Here is a 19,290-nt window from a genome sequence, read left to right on the forward strand (position 1 = left end):
ATTCAGATTCCTGCATGGGCGCTCTTAGGCRTATTTATTAAATCGGATTAAAACTTGGCAAACATATAGAAGCCCCTTAGCCGTTTTGTTTGTCCTTTTTCTTTTTTTTTTAAAGGCAAAACAGCAGCCTTACAGCAGGAAGTTTAAATTTGGCTGGGATTTATTCCCTAACTCAGAACAGCTCATTCGCCCTCGGTATAGAAACAGCTCTAACTTTATCCTCGTGAGATACGCACGGCACAACCAGGCACGGCATATTTCCCAGCGGATTTCCCTGCTGGGGCTGGAGCCGGCGGCGGGGCGGGAGAGCGAGGAGGCCACCGCGGGCGGCGCGTCCCCGCGCCGGCGTTTTGCTTCCCCCGGGGAAGAGGAGGGAACAACGTCGTCGGTCGCGCGGCAGCCCCCGGTTTGGGGCGCCCTGCGCGTTCGGGACGCGCGGCGCGAGGGCCAGGTCACGCGGGAAGAAAGAAACSCTGCCGCGACAGCCGGCAGCGCTGCCAGCGCGAGGGGAGACCGCGGCTCTCCGCGAGCGCGGCGAAGGTCCCGTCCGGTGGGGTCCGTTGCCTCGGGGCTGACGCAGCTTCGTCTGCTCTGTGCAAACCCTGGCGTCATCTAAAGCACGTTTGACCGAACCACCGAGCGAGGGAAACCCGTAAACGAACGCGCGTACAGGGAGCAGCAGGTCAGGCTCCTTTTCCCACCGATCTTGCAAAGCCCTCGAGGCGGCGGGTTGCGCTCCCCCCCCGCGGGCGCGTTCGGAGGAGGAGAGGGGAGCGGGGGAGCCTGACCCTCTCCGCGTCCCTTCCGCCCGCAGCCTGGTGCGCCGGGGCGCGCCGCAGCCTGAAGACCAACCTGTGCAAATGGTGCGACGCGACGGCGCCGGCCTGTGAGGAGCGGGTCTGCTACAGCAACTGCAACCTCAACTCCTACTGCGAGAGCCCCTACGAGATCTGCGTGGCCATCTGGTAAGCCGCGGCCCCGCGCGCATCCCCCGCCCTTTCCCTTCCCCTCCCYGCATCCCACGTTCGCTCCGCTTCAGGTGCAATTTGCAGCAAAATGATTTGCCTGTAATTAATACTGGGTTGGGGTGGTTTTTTCCCTAAAGAAACTCCATTGAAACGTCCGACGCAAAGCGCCACGGCTTTGTGCTGAGCCTGCCTCGCTCGTGTAAAACCGCCGGGTGTAGCTTCACGAGCTGAATCCACGGGGCAAAACCAGCCCGTCCCCCAGGTCCTCAGAGCCTTATTGCAAGCTTTTAAAGCAAGCTATAGGCAGCGAACCGGCCGGCGGCAGCGGGCGGTTAAATCTCAGCGAGGCATTTGCAGCGTACGCGCACGTACGGACGTATCCGCACGCACGGATGCTTCACGGCAACACCATCTTGCGCTTCGGGCCAAACGTGCAGCGTCTCACTCGGCCCAGAAGACTCCCTCCCCTCGCTTTTTGCTCCCCACGAGCAAAACCAAAAGACAACGTCCAGGTGGGGTCTACCCAAAGGGACTTTTCCCCTCTRTCCCTTTTAATTTGGCTGCCGAAGGGAAAACCAGCTCGGCACTTATCCCTAGGCGTTATCTCAACCTGCTCATTAGGGGCAAAGCCACGCTGGCCGTTTTCAGGATTCTGCCTCAACGTAATTGCTGCGTTATGGGCCAAAAGCAAAAAAGAACGACAACAAAAAAACAAAACAAAAAAGAAAAAACACCAAAAAACACCAAACCCAAACAAAAAAAACCCGCTCTCCCAAATTCCCCCACTTTGCAACGTTACGAGCCTGGTCGCGGCTGTTTTCGTTGGAGATTACGGCACGACCGCTGCAGCTGGGACCGGCTCGGGTTGGGTTTCCGTCTCCTTTCAAACTCATTCGCTGACCACGGCCGTTTGGAAAGCGCGAGAGCTCGGAGGAGACGCRTCCCTTGCTCCCCGCCACCACCCTTGGTGCTCGCCGGAAGAAACRAAGGTCAAATCCTGGCGATCGCGGCTGCTCCCGCCTCGTTACCGGCTCCTAATTAGCCGCCGACCCTGCGAGGGCACGCGGGGCTGCTCCCGCGGCGCAGGAGGCATCCCGGCTCGGGACCCAGCTACGAGGCACCGCAGCAGGACGGTGGTTTCCATGCGCGTTTGCTCTGCCCAGTTGGGTCTCATCCTCATCACCTCCTTGTCCGCACTGCCAATGCTGGTGGACGCTTATAGTGCTACACAAGCTTGAAACGACRGGCAGAGATGAACTCAAGCCGCGGGGTTCGGACAGAAATCTGAATTTTTCCAGATTTGTGGTGGGGTAAAAGGGAAAAAAAAACTCTCAGCAGCATGATTCTAATTTGGACTTATCTCGTTACAAACAAAAGCCGAGACCGAATGCTGCCGGCCCTATACCACACGACTGAAGATAACCTATGCTCTGCACCTCGCCTCGGTTTAGCCTTCAGCCCCACGTGCCCCCTCTGCCCACTCGATATCAGCAGAGGAGTCAAACCACAAACCAAAGGCCAAACCCTTCCTTTTGCTGTGTGCACCACAGTTTTCCATGGTTTTCATGGGCGCCCTACCTATTTGCTGCAGAGTAAAATTTGTGGTGTGTGAAAAGGACCTCACTCGAACGCTGGCGGTTAAAAAACCTTGCAGGACATTGGCATTATGGGTTGAGACCCAGTGCTCCGAGGCTTGCTTTTGTGAGTAACTGGAGTGTCGTGGACATGACTTTTCAGGATTAGGCCTTGGAATATTTTTTTCACTCTCATTGTGCTACCCGAACAGTTGTGAGCAGTTAAATGCAACGCATGGTTTTGAACATTTTGCATCTTAACTCCAGAAAGGGAAAAATCTCTTGCAAAATCGTTACCCCCCCCGCAGTTCCCATCTTTCAGCCTTTGGGAGAGATGTCTAGGTCTCCATGGGCTGGTGTTGTGACCAGTCTTGAAGGTGAGGGACATTGCACAGAGCTAAAGAAATACAAAGTGACCAAAAAAAAGGCCAGATTTTGCTTTTCTTTTTGAAAATTCCCTAGAAACTTGAGGCAATTAAGCTTTTACTTTCCTCTTAATTGTCTAGATGGAAATAAGGAGAAACGAGGGCTTGTTGCCTTTGCATCCCGGCTCTCGGGCAATACCCCAGTGTGGGGAGATCCTCTGCCCCGTGCCCAGAGGCTGCGGGCGCTGCTCGGTACTTGGCCTCCGCCCTGGCCCCAGGGTGGACCCACCAGGCGTGCACCACGCAAGCTCCTGCACAGCCCATCACTGGAGAGTTGCTGGTGGACACAGCTCCTGCGGCTTCCTCCTCCGGCAAAACACAGCAACATGTAACGGCCGCGGCTGTCCCCTCCCCGTGTCCTCACTCCGCCATTCAGCTCCCATCCCAGCCCACCAGGAGGTTTCTGGTTCGTCCACCTTGGTATCTACCTTTAGCTCCAGCAAGACCTCATCAGGTAAAACAAGGCAGGTTTCACGCAGTAGCTGCTCAGTAACTGAAGCCGTTGTATAAACACGAACACAGCCTGTGGTTCCTACGCCTTCAGAAGTCATATAAACTTCATGGCACAATTTTGCAACTCTAAAGGTCACGACATTTCTAGAAATAGTCCCGACTAGCTACACAAGCACTCTGCTCCTTCAGGTTACAGAGGCAGGCGCAAGTGGTCATCCAAGGACAGCACGCGAAACCTAGCAATTAASCCGGGAACTCGGCCACCGGGCTGCGAGAGCCCAGAAAACCACAGCACGCTCATCAGCTCCATCTCAGCAACGCCGGCCCGGAGGAGCAGAACGACAGCACATGGCCAAGCCATCTTCTGCAAGCAAGATTTCTATCAACACATCCACCGGCTCTCTCGCGAACTGATGATGGGTTTTGGGCAGCAGAGATCTCAGCAGCTGCTGAGGCAGAGGTGCTACTGCTGAAGACTTGCGTCACAGTGGAGAGATTGCACTAGGAAGAAAGAGGCAATCCTTGCTTTGGAGGCTTCACTAAGGACCGCAGGTGGCTAACAGCACATTGGGAACAGCAACAATACTACGGGAGTAATTTCATGTACATCTAACCTGGCCTAATGGCTGGTGTTGAGGAAAGAGTGATTTTGCTCCAAATCCCATGCAGGGCACGCAGCCTTAGCATTGGCGTTATGTGATCCAATGGGCAGTTATTAACCTGTGAAATATCTCCTGGAAACACTCGGATTCTCTGGCTCAGATCCTACTATTGATGTGTGCTAAAAATTTAACTGTTTGGAAGCGATAAACGGATTTAACAAAGTCTCTTCTAAGCACGTATAATTAGAATTATACCAGAGCCACTGCAAACAAGTCATTCACTACGTGGCTTAAAAACTAACGATTGGCGCAGGTTTAAGATGACATCCAGGTGACATTGGGATGACAGGCCCAGGGCTGCCGGCTTTCTGCATGCTGAGGCTCTAGTCTAAAGCTCTCTTGATTCTTTTGGCACTTACAGGAGACAAGACAACGAGAGCATCAGGATCAGCACGCTCTGCCACAACCCCCACCACCCGATAGAAAACCTCATGGTCCCAAACTACAACACCTCACGCTGCATCATGACCCATCAGCCCAGCGAGGATGGGATCATCTACATCTGTGGCTGCGTGGATGAGCAGGAATGCAATGACAAACTTATCTTCGAAAACCACACCAACGGTGAGTATTCTTATTAACATCACTTAAAGCGGGGAGAAGCGCCTGGTGCTAATGACAAATCACTCTCGTATTGGGAGCTGCAGGACTTGCACTTCCAAGAAACGGAGTAGCAGATGCCACGCCAGAACTGTTTCAACATCTTCTTTGACCTCCTGTAAAAACACTAGCTAAAATTTTTACCCGGTTACCACTGCACTGAGCCCAGTATTGTCTGTGGCTAAACCACCCCTGCCAGAAATGCCTTCAGTCTTGGGCTGTAAACATCAGGAAATGGAAAATCCACCGTATCTTTCAGTTGGCCGTGCCCTTCGGCACGAGGCGAATCGAAACCCAAAAGCTGAGGTAACCCCAGAGTGAGTCACTGCTCTGAAAGCTTTAAATAAACCATGCTGGGGCAAACCTGCACCCCCACAGGGACCGCCGGTGTCCGGGCATGACGGCAGGGTGCAGAGGTGGTGGTCCCAGGGGTGTCGGGCACTGCGGCGGCCTGTCTCCACCGGCACTTCTCAGTGCATTTCTGCAGTGATGTTCTTCTTTGGTGGGGGAAGACCAAAGCCCCACCGGCGCTGTAGACCTAAGTAAACGTGAGCAGAGCTTGGCACGCGTGTAGACACTTCTGCAGATGGCCAGGGATCCAGCAAGAGCTGTAAATCCGCGTTAGGGAAAACTAAGAGGCAGCTGATTTCTGCACCTCAGGAGGGTCGTATGCTTTGGAAAAGCTTCTAGTTCGAGCCTGAACCTTTGGGGTCTTGTTTAAACCTCCGTAACTCAGAGGGGACCAGGCTTATCTGAGCGCCAGTCAAGCGGGCCTTGCAGAATCTGACCCATAAGAAAAGCAAAACAAAATCCCTCTGATTTTCCATAATTACAGAGCAACAAAATGCTGAAAACGAGGCTAAGCATAACCTGCAAGTTGGCAGCATAACGTCTCCCACCACATGGGGGGAGGGGGGGGGAAAAGGCATAAAATGCAAATTCGCAGAACAAACAAGCCGCTTTTAATAAAGGCAAACGATGCTAAGTTTGGTGGCTCTGTGCTGCTTCCAGAGCCAAACATAACAGGTACACGCACTTCTAGGGAGAGATAGTCAAATCCCAAAGCCGATCCTGGGATATGTAATTTCACACAAAAATGACAACTGGCTCATTGGCGATGCCGCCCCCACCACATACTTTCGCAAACAGGCTCCTATTGCCAACCAGCACGCGAAATGCCGCGAATCAGACCGAGGGTATTGCAGGCCTTAAGCTACATCGCTGCCGCTTTGACTCGCTGGCTAAACCAGTGCTGCGCTGCACGAACCAAGCCGAAAACTTTGCAAGATCCACACTTGCCTCTCCGAACAAACTGTTTATATCCTTTTCTACTGCTTTAAGGGATCTTTTGCGTTTTACTTGAAACGTTAACTTATGGTAACCTTCGATGTTATAGACCAACTCCGAGCAAAGAAATAACTAATACGGATAAGCTCTGATGGATGAGGCAGGCAGAATTTTTCCATTAATTTAGGCGCCCTAAGGCCTGTTTTTAAATTGCGGTTGCTCTGAAGGAGCTACACAAATGCACCAAGGCACTGTCTTCAGAGCTCACAAGTGATGCTACTAAATGCGCAGAAGCATCCCTTGCTCCCTGACACAACCTGGAAGCAGAGTGGACGTGCGGAAGGTGCACGAATGCATCCAGAAGATGCTGGTTACTGTGAATGACGCAGAGTCTTCTCCAGGCCAACCCAGCTTGGCATCGGAGGTCTACCTGACCGCTGGCCAGGAAGGACCCATGCAGCAGCGCTTGACGCTATTTGGGGTTAGAGGTCTGCAGTTATTTTCAGAGAAAACAGCAACCCAATTCATTTTCTGTGGGAGAGATCTAAGCCCTTCCACAACCCCACCGTATCAAAGGTTTTGCATCGGGAAGGGGCATCCTCACCAAGGAATTTGCTGAACTTGTGTTAACTTACTGTTTGCAGAACTCGTGCACATAACTCCCTTAAAAAAAAAGTCTCTTTCTCTCTTTCTTTAGAGTTTCAGAGATGTGATCCTAAGCATCGGGTAAATCCATTAAAGCAGTAGGTGATATCCAGGCCTAAAGCTTTCCAAAATAAACATATTCCTGAGTTAGTTATTGATTTATATCAGTTTAGGTTGATCTTGTGGTTTGAACTTGATGCCTATTTTAGAAACGCTTTCACAGCCTTGCAGAAATTAGCTGCAGCAGATTTTTTGAAATTTGCCAAGTAAAATAGCTAAATGCTCTGTTTTTCCAGAACCTGAATTATGATCTGCACACACTGAGGTCAAGCAGCAAGAGTTTTGCTTATGGAATGATTCTTATCCCTCTTCCCCTGGGTTATTATACTTGGCAGAAAAACCTCTGAGTAAGATTTTACTTGAATATCTCTACTGAAGTCAGCATGTTTATTCCAGGAATTGCAAACATCAAAGGATCAGACAATTATATGTTGTGTGAGGGTTGTTGGGTTTTTTTTCCCCCTCCGATGATCTGAAGGCTGATAGGGGCTTAAAAGAAACAAAATAAAAGCAACCATTCCTGGGCAAGAGACGGGTGCCAGCGTTGTAGCACAATGCAAAACTAAATATAAATACTGGCAAATGAGTGAAGCTGTACTCCTTCGCACTAGTTACTGTGCAAGGCATCCCRCTTTCTCTGGCGTTTGCATTCAGACACCGCCGTGCTCAGTAGCTCTTCGGATGGGCCCTTGGAAGAGATGCGCACAAGAGAAGGTGCTAGTTGCCGGCCGCGCGCATGAGACCTCCCTAGTCCTCCATGCTGCCATGACCCACCATCTCTTCCAGCCCTTCAGCTGTCCCTTCTCGCTCTCCGTGTTTAGGAGAGCGACAAAGCCTCAGCCCCAAGCAATCTCAGATTGTTGATATATTCAAAATGGATTTTCTAGCTTTGCTTTACCTTCATCGCCATTATTTCCACTCCAGCTTACCCCACACGAGTACAAACAGCGCTTGCTGGCGGTATAGAGCCTTCGAACGGCAGCTGAACAGCTTTGGCTGCAACCAGCAGGGTCTCACGCACCGTCCAGCCCAATTAATACGGGACAACGTCTTGAATCCTCACTTGATAAATGGACCTAAAATGAACAGCCCTCTAAATAATTGCATACATCTGAGTTCTTACCCTTTGCTCAGATGGGATTTGTGTGCAGTGTGCATTACGTCCCTGCAAATGGCTGTACTTTATTAACTGCTTCACATATTTTCCTCCTACGCGTGATCAAAACAAGATGTTGCAGATCCTTTGCAGCAGCACATTCATATTTGCTTCCCTTCCTGCAGGATACTCCATGCTGCAGAGCAAAGAGGTCATCCCGGTGGCTGCCATCAGCCTCCTGCCTCCGCTGCTCGTGGCCGTGATGATCACGGTGATATTTTACCTCTGCCGCACGCAGAAGCAGAGGAAGAGAGCCAAGGCGTGGAGCCAGAAGCACGCACAGCACCCGACTTTGCCAGACCGAGGGAAGGCCGCCGAGCGCGATGAGAAGTTGTCGGTGATGACGGACGACAATCAGGCCACCATAAGCTCTACCTGCGCCAACAGCATCAACCACAACACCGAGCTGCTCCCCATCGAACTGGACGAAATGGTGGGGAAAGGCCAGTTTGCCGAGGTCTGGAGGGCCAAGTTAAACCACACCAGCTCAGGGCAATACGAGACGGTGGCTGTGAAGATCTTCCCCTGCGAGGAATATTCCTCCTGGAAAAATGAGAGCCAGATCTTCACAGACGCCAGCCTCAAGCACGACGGCGTCCTGCAGTTCCTCACAGCCGAGGACAGGGGATCGGGGCCCCGGAAGGAGTACTGGCTCATCACTGCCTACCACAGCCGGGGCAACCTCAAGGACTACCTGTCCAGGCACGTCCTGAGCTGGATGGACTTACAAAAAATGGCAGGGTCCCTTGTCAACGGGGTGGCTCACCTCCACAGCGACTACACCGCCTGCGGCAGGCCAAAAATCCCCATCGCCCACCGGGATATCAAGAGTACCAACATCCTGGTTAAGAACGAGCAGGAGTGCGTGCTCTGCGACTTCGGCATTGCGATACGCCTCGACCCTTCCCTGACGGTTGATGACTTTGCAAATAGCGGGCAGGCAAGTATGACCCAATCCGCACCCCTTCGTCACAGGCTACAAATCCATCGTACACCGTAGGCGGCACTTCACTAACGACACGCGCACCCTTGCGCTGTCAAACGCAGGGCGTCAGGTGGAAGCCGCATCCCTTCGGAGCTGGGGGGTCACTCTGTGAAGCGGGGGGTTCGCTGCATGACTCTACCGATGTGCTAAGCCAGCTTGCAAAGCTGAAACCTCACAAATGAGACTGGCCCGTTTGATAAATGCTAACTGTTGAAGGGCAGTTAAGTAGCAACAGCAAGCATGATATTTCCTTCAAAGTGATACACGGATGCCTTGTGCAGTCCTTGAGCAGCATCCTGCTGCAGGAGCCTTCCAGCCCGTGGTGTGTTTGAGGTGACAAAAAAGACACAGATTTGCTTGGCTTAACTCTCTAAAAGAGATGGGATAGGAGCAGCACATGGCTTACAGAGCCATGGCCCACATACAGGGGCAGTAGGCAGCGCTGCTGGGAACTGCTCAGGACAAGAGAGTCAAGCAGTTGGTGAAGACCATGTGAGATCTCACCTTTAGAGCCCAACAGGGAGCATTCATCTAATCCCAGGCGACAGTCCCACAGCCAGAACACACTGATGCAGATAGAGCAGTGTTTTTCACATCTGATCACCTGCAGCAACTTGCAAAAGTTCTTGCCCATGTGGTCCCATGTCCTGGTGTTTCTTCTAATGTCTCTCCTCTTTGCGGGCAGGTGGGCACCGCCAGGTACATGGCTCCGGAAGTTCTAGAGTCCAGAGTGAATCTGGAAGATCTGGAGTCTTTCAAGCAAATGGACGTCTACTCCATGGCCCTGGTTTTATGGGAAATGGCCTCCAGATGTGAAGTGGTAGGAGGTAGGAACATTGCACCGTATTTTGTGCATTTCTGCTCCCTTCCTTTGTGTACAGGGAACCAACTTTGTGATCCTCCGTGGTTCACGCTCTCTTCCCCTGAAGCAGCAATGACTCTGCTCTGCCTTGCTGCTGGGATGCTGGGGCTCAGCTTGCACAGCACTTGATTTTGGATGATTTGCCTCTAGAGGGCTGCTAAGGGTGTGTGGCAGATTCCCCCGAAGGCCACTGCACACCCAGCTACTGGCCTCGTGTCACAGCACGAGGGGGAACTGGCACCCTGGCTGAGGAGCAGGGAAGGGGACCGCACTGCTTTTGGCTACAGCTGGAGAAGTGCCATTGAAGGAGGCCTCATGATCCAGGAAGCCCCACTGAAAGGCGTCAGCTCTGTCTGCACCCTGTAGAAAGGCCTCTCTCCTGTCACAAGAGCAGGTGGTCCCCCACATTTCCCACCACAATGACAAGACCCAGAGGAACCTCACATTCTGGGACTGCAGAAATCGGAGAGGCCCTCCAGGCCTGGGTCTTCTGCAGACCTGTGAGACAGCCTGGTGGGGACAGTTCAGAGAGGTCTCTTTGGCTCTCCGTTGTAGGACAAGGGGGGGTTGTTGTCCCAGGGTTCAGTATTTCCTGGTAACAAAACATTACAAAGCAGAGTATGGGAACAAGAGGGAAAAACATGCAACTGAAAACAGCTCACAGGCAAAATCACAACTTTTCTGAAGCCTGCAGGGATTTTCCCCGTTGAGCTCTGCGAAGCCAGGATTTTATCCCATATTTCCAGGCAAATCTACATCCAATTCAGCAAATGCAGATCCAGAACTCTGTTCCAAAAGTGACATGATTTAGACCAGAAAGTCCACTGGGAGGCCCAGGACCCTAGTCCTCAGCAGTGAGGATAGCCAGGGAAGTTCCCCACTCTTCAAAATTTCAGACATAGGGTCTCTCCAAGGGGGACACACATACTAATACCTGACACGCAGACTCACCCAAGGTGAGTAAGGGCTTTGTTCGTTTGTTTTAACTAACGAAACATAGAAAGGCACCAGTCACTTGGCCTTGCACGCGCAATTGCAATCTGGCACCCGCAGCACTAAAACGATCCAAATTCTAACACTGGTTGTAGAGTAATTGAGGTTGGAAGGGACCTCAGGGGGGTCATCTGGTCCAGCCCCCGCTCAAAGTGGGGCCAGCCTTGAAGTTAAATCCAAGTAACTGCTGATGATGCAAACAAAAGCAAACAGGAAGAGCCAAAGTTGGCTCCTTCCTTCCTACCTCCCCCCCTTCTTCAGCCACAAAGACTTTTTTAAGGCAGTGCCAGAGCATTTACGTTGCAACAGGGACACGCAAACTCCAGCCTCCAGCAATGCCACATTCCCTGTCACTTCCTGTAGTCACATCCTGGCCTCAGAATTCTTGTGTAACAAAACCTTTAATTAACCATCTTGGTGTTATCCCCTGCCTGTCATTCTGCCCGCTCCTCTCTTCTCTTTTTAGCTCTCTGGTTGTTTTTTGCTTCTTTTTTTTTCCTTTTTTCTTTCCCCCATCTACTTCCTATGCCCATGGAGTTGCAAGAAACTCTGATCCTTGGCAAGAAAGCTGCCCCAAATCTTCCCCCTGCCCAAGAGCCTTGCCTAGCTCAGACGATCCCACATACCCTTTGTAATGGCTCCAGACCCCTCATGTCCCGGAGCTGACCCTCCCCTGGTGTGTTTATGGTGTTTCACCTGCCCATAGCCTTTCCAGACAGATGTCACAGGACTTAGGTTGCAGCCCAAGCTCAGGTACCAGGAAACAATCTGGTTGCGATAGCACAGGCCTCCACGTGGGCTATCAGTTCTTCCTTCCAGCAGGATAAAAGCTCCCCCAGGTCCCCAGGCAGCTCAGCAGTGACAAGAGTGAGCTATTTTTGCAGTTCTGGAGACTCCATTATAGACATGCTCTGCCTCTCGCAGCTTCACATGCGGAAATACACACAAGCCCGCGGGCCTGGAGATCACACTCTCAATGCATTTACCAAAGTTGCTGCTGTGAGTGGGCAGAGAGACTGGGAGCCAGAAGCAAAAATCCCTCCCTGTGGAAAGGTCCTGACATGTTTAAATGGCTTTGGAAAATGCTGTTCACTGTCCTGTCCCTTCTTTTCCTTGACTATTCCACCACCAGGGATCTTCACGCACAAATTCAGCTGCCTGAGTTGTAAAGGCCACTGCTGTGCTTCAAGGAGTTGTGGTTCAGCACATGTGAGGGGGCCTGACTCCAAATGCTACCAGTACTTGGAGCTCTGCAGTAAGACACCACCAGTGGCATCATTCAGGGCCTCAGTATTTTACTTGGGGCATCAGGAACACCCCTGATGCAGACTTCGACTGCTATCCTCCTTGAAGTCCAAAATACAGCCCCTTCTGCACACAAACCCTCAAATCAAGCCAGTGACCTGCTAGCAACTGAGCGTCTGAGCCCGGCCCACAATATACCACCTCCAACTATGACCAGAATTATATTTATCATGGTACTTGGGGTGGGGAACAATGCAGCTGGCAGAAATCACAGTGGCTTCTCACTTCTGCAACATGAAATTTCTTGTTGGCGTCCCACAACCTGGGGTTGCTCTACTCTAAGGGTCATTTCTCATCTAAACCAACTCCTGCCCATACCAGGAATCTGGATGTTGGTACCATAATTGCCTCTCCCACCTCTCACCTGCATACCACGTTTTACCTGCTAGAAATATGTTTCTTCTAAAGACTGAGTCCAAGTAGTGCCTTTTGAGTACAGGGAAGTGGTGAGATGGTCCATTGGTCCCATCTCTCAAAACAACTTTTTCATGAAAATCCACTATCACCCAGCACTGTATTTCTATGCTCAAATTCTAAAAGGTTTCCAAATAAGTTTATTTTTGTAGACTGATTAATACAAATTTATTCTCATCCAATGGACCATACCAAACCAGAGCAGTAAATGCATGAAAACCATCCTGTAATGCTCCTGTTGCTTCCTTGCAGAAGTAAAGAATTATGAACTACCTTTTGGGTCAAAAGTCCAGGAGCAGCCCTGCGTGGATACCATGAGAGACATCGTGCTGCATGGCAGAGGGCGCCCCGAGATCCCTAGCAACTGGCTGGTACATCAGGTAAGCTAGGAATAAGTAGCTAGCTAAGAAAAGCGCAACCCACATTGTCCAGCTTCACTGACCCAACTTGGAAATTGCATTTTCAATACAAACGCAGTTCAAAACATCTGAGTCACAAAAATTTATGAAAGCTCTAATCAACACAAAAGCAGGCAGAACTCCTGGGTCCTACTTCCAGTTCATCTTGGCTGGCTGAGCTCAGATAAGCCCCACTAGACCTACTTCCCCAGTCTATAAAAGCCGGGGTACAGCAAAATTTATAAATAAATAAAGTACCACGAACAGAAAGCGTTATGAGTAGCAAGTGATGGTATTCATTTATTTTGTGGATGCTTTAACACAGCCATTTGGAGCACTTCAGCATAGGCTATTCTTGTCAAATAGCAAGTCACTAGAGTCTAATTCTACTTCTGCCATAACCGTTCTATCCAGAAACCACTGGGCTCAGGAAATACGCGGTCCCTGCAGGACTTTGCACATCGCCTGCAGCCACTTCCCACACAGCCACTCACAAACCAGACAGTGGGGAGGGAGGTGCATTCAGTCTTCGGTGCACTTGGTTGGGGAGGTTTCAAGGTTAGAGGTAAGCTTTAATCTGTGAGGATATGGATCTGGCACGTGGGAGGAAGGACCTCCATGTCTGCAAGGAAAGGCAAGAAGGGAAGCATCTCCCTCAAGTAAGACAACTGGGAAATGTGTGTGATGCAGAGAGTAGGGAAATTGCAATGCTCAAGTCTTTCAGAAAAGTCTTTTACCATCCTTCAGCTCAGAGGGCCTGAAAGCACAACRTTTCAGCACAGAAAGTATAACCTATCACTCTAGAACAGAGATACTTCAGTAACAATGAAATATACTTTGTTAAAACCATCCACAAATGCAGCCAGTCCAACCAGTTCCAGAAGCGTTTCTCACGAGTGGCTACTCCCTGCACCTGACATAGTCGTCTCTTCCCCCAGCTCCAGTACTTTCTTCCATGCATTGAGCACACAAGGAGTAACACACACAATGTGTGATTTTTCAAAACCTTGCCCGACTTTGGCATTTCTTAAATTCCATGTGTCTCATAGAAAACACCATCCATTCAGCAGCAGTTCAGATCATCTGAAAAACAACCTAAAACATTGGGTCTGCTGGGTCACAGAGCCTTACAGGGTTTATTGCTCGGTCATTGCAGATCATTTTGCAGTACCTGCTCATAAAAAACYCTGCTATTACTTCCACTCTGAGAAGATGTCATTTATAGCCAGAGCTTAAGAGCAAGCACATAACTTCATGATCTCAGAAGGCCATACGTTCCCTACAACATCTCCTCCCAAAACCATGTTTGTCCAAAGACTCATGGTACTTGAGCGACTGAGGCTGCAAACAGCATCAAATGAATCTCCAGTTTCTCCTAGACCATCAGTGAGTTTATCAGTCAGTGAGTTCGTTTCTGAAATTCACCCAGACTTTTTCCTTTATGGGGGTGAAGTAAAACACTGGAACTTAAATCGGAGCTGCTACATTTTTGCAGCCTTTGAGTATTCATCTCAGACATTCACCTCCCAGGTTCACTGATAAACTTTGAAACCACAGGAAAAGTATACAGAAGCTAGGGTTGTCAAAAATCACACTCCGATAGAGCCTAAGTATAACTGCACTGGTGGTTACTGTACTGAAGAAGGGCTGCCTGCAATTACCGCTGAGAAATAATGTTGCTGTAGTTGGGTTGGTCTAACATGTAAACAAAGCAAGGTTTATAAGGTAGTAACTTTTATTAGACCACCTAATATTCGCTGGGGAAGAGAAACAGAAAAGCCATCTTGTGTTCCTGAAAGCTTTCCTTTGGCTAATATTAGCTGATCTAATAAACATCTCCTTACAAGCCTGGCTTTACATTATTTTCCTGGCATTTTATGAGTCTCCCTAGCACGCAGCATAGGGCAGCACCATCTGCTGGAAAATAACAGAAATCCACCTCTTTGAGCCACACACTGCCTCTGGTTTCAACCACTTCCTTTGGGAGAAAACATTGGGCGACACCAAGAAAGGGAGACAAATTGTTCATCTGAATGAGGAGCACCCWTAGATATTCCCACCGACAGAAGTAAGTTTGACGCAGAGCTCAAAATGCTGCTTCCATGTTCCAGCCATGGGGTTCCCTCTCGTCAAACGAGGACCTCAACTCTTGGCAATGGCTTAAGATTTTCCAAAGGCATCTAAGACCATGGGTTCACATGCATTCATTTCCCCGAGGAAGCCGACTCAAGCAGGGCCCTTTCCCAGCGTGCTGCCCATCAGCAGTCCCAGGCAACTGCTTGCAAGGCTGCACAGCTGAAGTTTATCCTGAAAGTCTCCCAGATAAACTTAAAAATATGCTAAACCCCTGTTTATTCCTTACTTCTCCATCATTAAAAGGAAAAAAGCATGGTTATTTAGGCCAGGTAAATCCCCTGATCTGGTTCACAAAGCAGCTGAACAGACTGTTGTACTGGCACAAGCGAAGGGCTGGTACAGGATGGGAAAGAGCAGTGGGAGCTTCAGTCAACACTGCTGGCAAAAAATATACCCGTAAAACCATGGCCAGACACAGCGCCCAGCTCCCTTTGGAAATCTGGGATACCAAGTGTAAAACCCAAACAAAGTCCATTTTGTGAGTGTAAGAAAATAAGATGCTCCAGTGGCACTGTTCAAAAGAGCATCATATTTATTTACAAGGCAAACTGTAAATAAATGTCATGATTTCAGGGCAAAATAAGCACAGAAAATCTAATGATTGCACAACATGACAGTGCAATGGTCCATTTGAGAAAAGGCTTATTTTAAAAGCTTCAGCTAAGCTAGCTCATTTTTACACGTTAATTATCCTCAAATCCTTTCAGCTAGGCTAATAAATGAATGACGTAAGGAGCACTGCAATGTACCATCTGTCAGTTTTACCGCACAATCCTGTTCTCTCTAATCTGTGGCCATTATGGCAGATTTACTATAACAAACCTGAGTGCAGAAAASGGAGTTCTGAGAAAGGTGCAAAAGGACAGAGACACCAACGGTACATCTCCGTAGGACTTGCATTTTTCTTTTGTACTGGTACCTGCAAGGTTTTGGGGCTCTCTTACTCGCAAATTAAGAAAATACACAAAACCACTGAAAAACACAAAGCTTTATTTAAAATAATGATCTGCCCAGTGTGCTGTGACCTTTTTTGACAATGATGTAAAAGAAAATAGCAGATGATAGGAATTACAGTCAAAGAAAGGTTCAGCGTCTTCTTGTGCTATCTGGGTTACTAGCTTAAAAGGGGGGGGAAAAATACCAGCTGAATACTGTCATTTTATTTCTAAGCCTAAAATATTGGGACCCTTTTCAGAGCACTACACAACTGAAAACAAATTTGTTGCTGGGAATTGCAGCCATCGCAATTGAGAGGAATTTGATGTGTTTTGAAGCACACTGAAAAGTACCTAATCTCACAGGAGGGCAGACACCATTTTGTGGTGAGGAAACTGTTCCACTGCGCACCGCAATGAATTCTTGGCATTGCTCATCCTWTCAGAGAGCTGCTCAAACAACAAGTCATATTTAATAAGCTTAATTTTGATAAACTTGCCCTTCAGCCTGCCCGCCCATCCTGGTGTAGCAGCCCAGGCACAGGCTGGACACCAAGAGACCAAGGCACCTGCCTCTCCCTCCCGATTTTAGGATGCTCGATCTGAACAGAGGYGGCTGTGAATAGGAGACAGAAGGGCCAAATTCCCTCAGGCTCCTTTACAGTCCCACAGTGATCGCAAACTGCCTTTCAGGGAAGGTCTCCTGGTGGGAAATGCTTGGGAGCAGATCCCACGTCAGCCGAGGCCRCTGCCGTAACGGGAGCGGTGGTAGTAACGGTGCAAACTCTGCCGTTTGCCACAACTCACCGATGCAGCTTCCTCCTGGGCTTAGCTTGGCCAAAAACTGCTTCTGCAGGAAACTGCCAGAAGCCCAGCAAAACRCTGCGCTTGCTTTGGACCAGCTTCCGTCCAGCTCCCCTTCCTCCTGCTTTTGGGTCTAATTCCAGCCCTTCTGATTTCAGGGAATGCGTTTTCTGTGCGACACCATCACGGAGTGCTGGGACCACGACCCCGAGGCTCGCCTCACAGCCCACTGCGTGGCCGAGCGCTTCAACCTGATGGCGCAGATGGACTGCGACGACATCCTCAACAACAACACGGACAACGACGCCGGCAAGACCGCCTGTCCCGGCGGGGAGCGCCCGGGCAGCGACGGGAGCAGAAACGGGCAGTGACGCGGCAGGCAAAAAGCCTCCTCGGAAGAAATGAGGGGATAAGCGACAAGTGTTTAGCTCGTGGTAAAAAAGCCCTCGCTCCATTTTTCAAAGCAGAACTAAGATCTGACACACAACTTATTTATAAGACCTGTTTCATCCCACAGATACAGTGCAGAGAACTGTGGAATCAATACTTTGGCTAAAGCGCAATGTTTTATATGAACTGATTTTGTACTTACTTTAAATGTATAATGATGCAAAGCATTTCTTTTATTATTTTTTAAAATAATAATGTTTAATCTTTTATTAATAAGCACCTGAATTCTATGTCTATCTTTTGAATTCTTTCAATGTTGTCATCACAAATTTCTCCCCTAACTGCTTATTCTGCAGGGGTCAAGACACTTTGTTTTTCTTTTTTAATAGCCTGCACTAAAAAAAACAAAAAAAAAMCCCAAAAAACTGTTGAAGCAGTARTAGAAATCAGGTAATTACTTGAGATGTTAGACACCATTAGTGGAGCAAACACTGGCTCCCAAGGAAATTATTCACGGATCAGCCAGYCCCCAATACACTGTAAAGAGGTACCTGATAATCCAATCCGTGAAAGCCTGATTTGCTGCACCTCCAACACCCCTTTGTTCAGTGGTGAATTCCTGGGTATACTTGATAGCTCAGGTGAGCCTGTGAAGTTTCGTCAATTAAAAAAAAAAGAGAGTCACCAATACAGGCACTGCTGTTTCACTGTAAAAAGTCTTCACACAGGATATCTAGGCAAGGCTTTCTGCCTGTCACAGTCCAGTTTCCAGCCATCTCTAAACCCCAGATTTGTGCCATAGTAATACTGTCAACACAAAAAATGTTGCCTAATTCTTCTTGCAACTCTTCCACACTCTTCTGTGTTACTCAACCTGAAGAAACACGATCAGACAGAACTGGGACCTTTACTCCCAGTAACCAGCAGGCCAAGCCAGGCTTCCTTCGTAGTGGAAAGGCAATGAACTGAATGAGAAAGGTAAGTCATACTTCACTCYGAACCATGGCATTGTGTAAATCTTAATCCCTCCGCCCTTGGGAGCGAAAGGTAATAAAAACCTTAGCTGTTACTAAGAAGCCCTGCAAGCCCATACATGACGCTCACCTACACAGAGGTATCCCGTGGGACAGCACTGCAGAGGCATACTCTGTCTGCCAGCCCGCAGCCACATGGATCACCTCTACTACAAGTGAGGGGAAGGGGGAAAGCACAGCACACCAGCCACGAGGTTTCTACAGCCTGGGCTCCCCGGTGTGGAACGGGGAAGCAGATCTGCAGTGTTTTCTGTTTTGCTTTTAAAAACGCACGGCTATGAGAGCACCAGCCCACCCAAAAAGCATTTCTCCTCTCGTTCCTGTTTCCACCTTGTTTAGGTTTTTTCCACTGTTCCTAAATTAAAAGCCCAGAGCAAAATTATTTCTGATTCCTTCCCTGGAGAAGGATGGAAGAGAAAGGAGTTAGGCTGCATGGAGTCTAGATGAAGYTTTAATAAAAAGTTACATCAGCTACCACGTATAAGTCTCCACCCTGTAACTGTGGCCATACCTTTCATCGTCACCAATCCCTTCAGCTAGCTGATATCTTCTGTCATCTTATAATTTTCAAGTTAACTCCCTTCTCTTGAAGTTTCTCCTCTCCAGTTCACCATAAACACCACCCTTTCTGCCCATCTGACTTCAATCTCTCTTCTTTCATATATTAACCACTGCTCTACTGTATGCAATGCCCAAGAATAACAGGCAGCTTTTCTAACATGGAGATGATAAACTATGAGAATACATAGGATTCCCCAAGGCTGTCAAGCTTCTCCTTTCTTTAATATTTGGTGCGAACTTTCCCCACCAAGTTTTGCAGCAAGTTGTTTGGATTCATCACTGATGAATGTATTTCCAAGTTGAGTGYAAGAGGGCTTAAAGAGGCACTCCGGCCTCTTCTTCCACAAGGTGACCAGAACATAGGAGGAACCAGCACAACCCAACTACAAGTTCGAGCCCGCATCTCCAGTTCTAAAGTTGGACTCCAAGTTCTCCTAGGGAGACAGAGACTTTGGCCTAGGCTTGACAGTTTATACTGTAAACATGCTGAAGAGCTTCTCAATCTATTCCCTTCCCYATGCCTGAAAAATTGAACTCTCCAATTTACATACTGCATTTTTTCCTGTGAAAACCAAGTCAAAAAAAAAAAAAAATCAAGCTTTTCAGGATTATATGCTTGAATGAATGCATTAACTAAAAGTGA

The 19,290-nt window shown here is 49.1% G+C and overlaps 1 protein-coding gene across 1 annotated transcript in view; it reads left to right on the top strand.

Annotated features, from left to right (window-relative positions):
* The window catches only part of LOC112976316 (TGF-beta receptor type-2-like), a 33,197-nt gene extending 15,866 nt beyond the window's left edge, over window positions 1-17,331 (top strand). Inside the window, exons 2-7 of the mRNA XM_026087406.1 lie at window positions 815-965; window positions 4,444-4,646; window positions 7,956-8,770; window positions 9,501-9,642; window positions 12,642-12,769; window positions 16,821-17,331. Of these exons, the coding sequence (XP_025943191.1) occupies window positions 815-965; window positions 4,444-4,646; window positions 7,956-8,770; window positions 9,501-9,642; window positions 12,642-12,769; window positions 16,821-17,033 (1,652 nt within the window). The 3' untranslated portion in view covers window positions 17,034-17,331. The remainder of the gene's footprint in view (window positions 1-814; window positions 966-4,443; window positions 4,647-7,955; window positions 8,771-9,500; window positions 9,643-12,641; window positions 12,770-16,820) is intronic.
* Window positions 17,332-19,290: the final 1,959 nt, after the last annotated feature.

This window comes from Apteryx rowi, unplaced genomic scaffold (assembly GCF_003343035.1).
Source record: "Apteryx rowi isolate R43461 unplaced genomic scaffold, aptRow1 scaffold_715, whole genome shotgun sequence".
NCBI lineage: Eukaryota > Metazoa > Chordata > Aves > Apterygiformes > Apterygidae > Apteryx > Apteryx rowi.